We start from the raw sequence: 1,267 nt of genomic DNA on the forward strand, positions 1-1,267 counted from the left end.
TGTTATGCGAGGTGAACAGACACGTTAACCGCATCCTGTAACTGTCTGGACAGTTACTGGAGGAGACGGTGAAGGGGGCGTTTGTCCTTTGCCATGGGGTAGCTGTGCGGAGAGCGCAAGGGACTGTATTGTAAGGCCTGTGGGAGGGGAAGGGAATGCTCTGGTCAGGGTGACCCTAACAGAAGAGTATTATTCTAAACACCTAGCTCATAAATCACTTACAAGTATATAAAACAACCACAAAGAGCCTGTCTACCAAGATTTTACTCACACATCTTACATTTCAGTGTCTTTCACCTTTCATGGACAAGTATATCAGTGATGCACACCTAATAGAAGAGAATTTCTCATATCTCTGATGCAGCAACAACTGACCATGTGTTTTCACATCAGCACTAGAAATGAAGACACAGCATGAACTGATTCGAGGATTAAAAGACATCAATATTTGCTTTTCAAAAATTTAACATTTTTCAATGCAAAAAAGTGTCTTTTGGGTGTAATTATAACTCTACAAAAACTCAGTCCCATCCTCCTTTTAAACTTGAGTAAGAATGAATGATCTGTTTCAAGTCCAGATGTCTCTGTAGACTCAACACACGGATTCACTGTCATTTCCAAATGTGTCCGTGCTCTATTCCTCTCTTGTTCAAATCCTCCAATGTGTACTTAAATTGAATTTTACTTATTTTTCCCATTTACTGTATTTGCAAAATATCTTTTAGTATGAACTCTGATGTTTTCTAAGCTATCATTTTTGAACAAATATTATTCCACAGTTATGGTATTTGTTGGGTTTCTCTACAAATTCTCTGGAAGTTTAAGCAACTGTTGCAAGTCTTCCATCTAGTATAAAATATAATTGTAACATTTTTTTTCAGAAGAAATACTCTTGTGTGCTCTGGAGACTTATATTTCATGAAAGGTCTTTCAATAGTAATTAAATTTATAACTTTGTTACGTACAAACTGATGTAAAGTAGGATGCGAGCAGATACTAAAGGCTATGCCTATTTATATATATATTTTTTTTCTCAAGTATGAATGCTTTCATGTACAGTCAGGTGTGAGAACTGGGTGAAGGCTTTGCCACACTTTTCACACTTGTAGGGTTTCTCTCCAGTATGAATTCTCTTATGTACAATAAGGTTTGAGGACTGGGTAAAGTTCTTTCCACATTCTTCACATTTGTAGGGTTTCTCTCCAGTATGGGTTTTCTTATGTTTGGTAATATCTGAGAACCACATAAAGACTCTGCCACATTCTTC

At 36.9% G+C, this 1,267-nt stretch overlaps 1 protein-coding gene across 1 annotated transcript in view; it reads right to left on the reverse strand.

Annotated features, from left to right (window-relative positions):
* Nucleotides 1-246: 246 nt before the first annotated feature.
* ZNF195 (zinc finger protein 195) overlaps nt 247-1,267 on the reverse strand; it is a 25,317-nt gene continuing 24,296 nt past the window's right edge. The window contains 1 exon segment of the mRNA XM_011930119.1: nt 247-1,221. Coding sequence (XP_011785509.1) covers nt 1,034-1,221 — 188 coding nt within the window. The 3' untranslated portion in view covers nt 247-1,033.

The sequence above is a fragment of the Colobus angolensis genome, unplaced genomic scaffold, assembly GCF_000951035.1.
Source record: "Colobus angolensis palliatus isolate OR3802 unplaced genomic scaffold, Cang.pa_1.0 Scaffold84, whole genome shotgun sequence".
NCBI lineage: Eukaryota > Metazoa > Chordata > Mammalia > Primates > Cercopithecidae > Colobus > Colobus angolensis.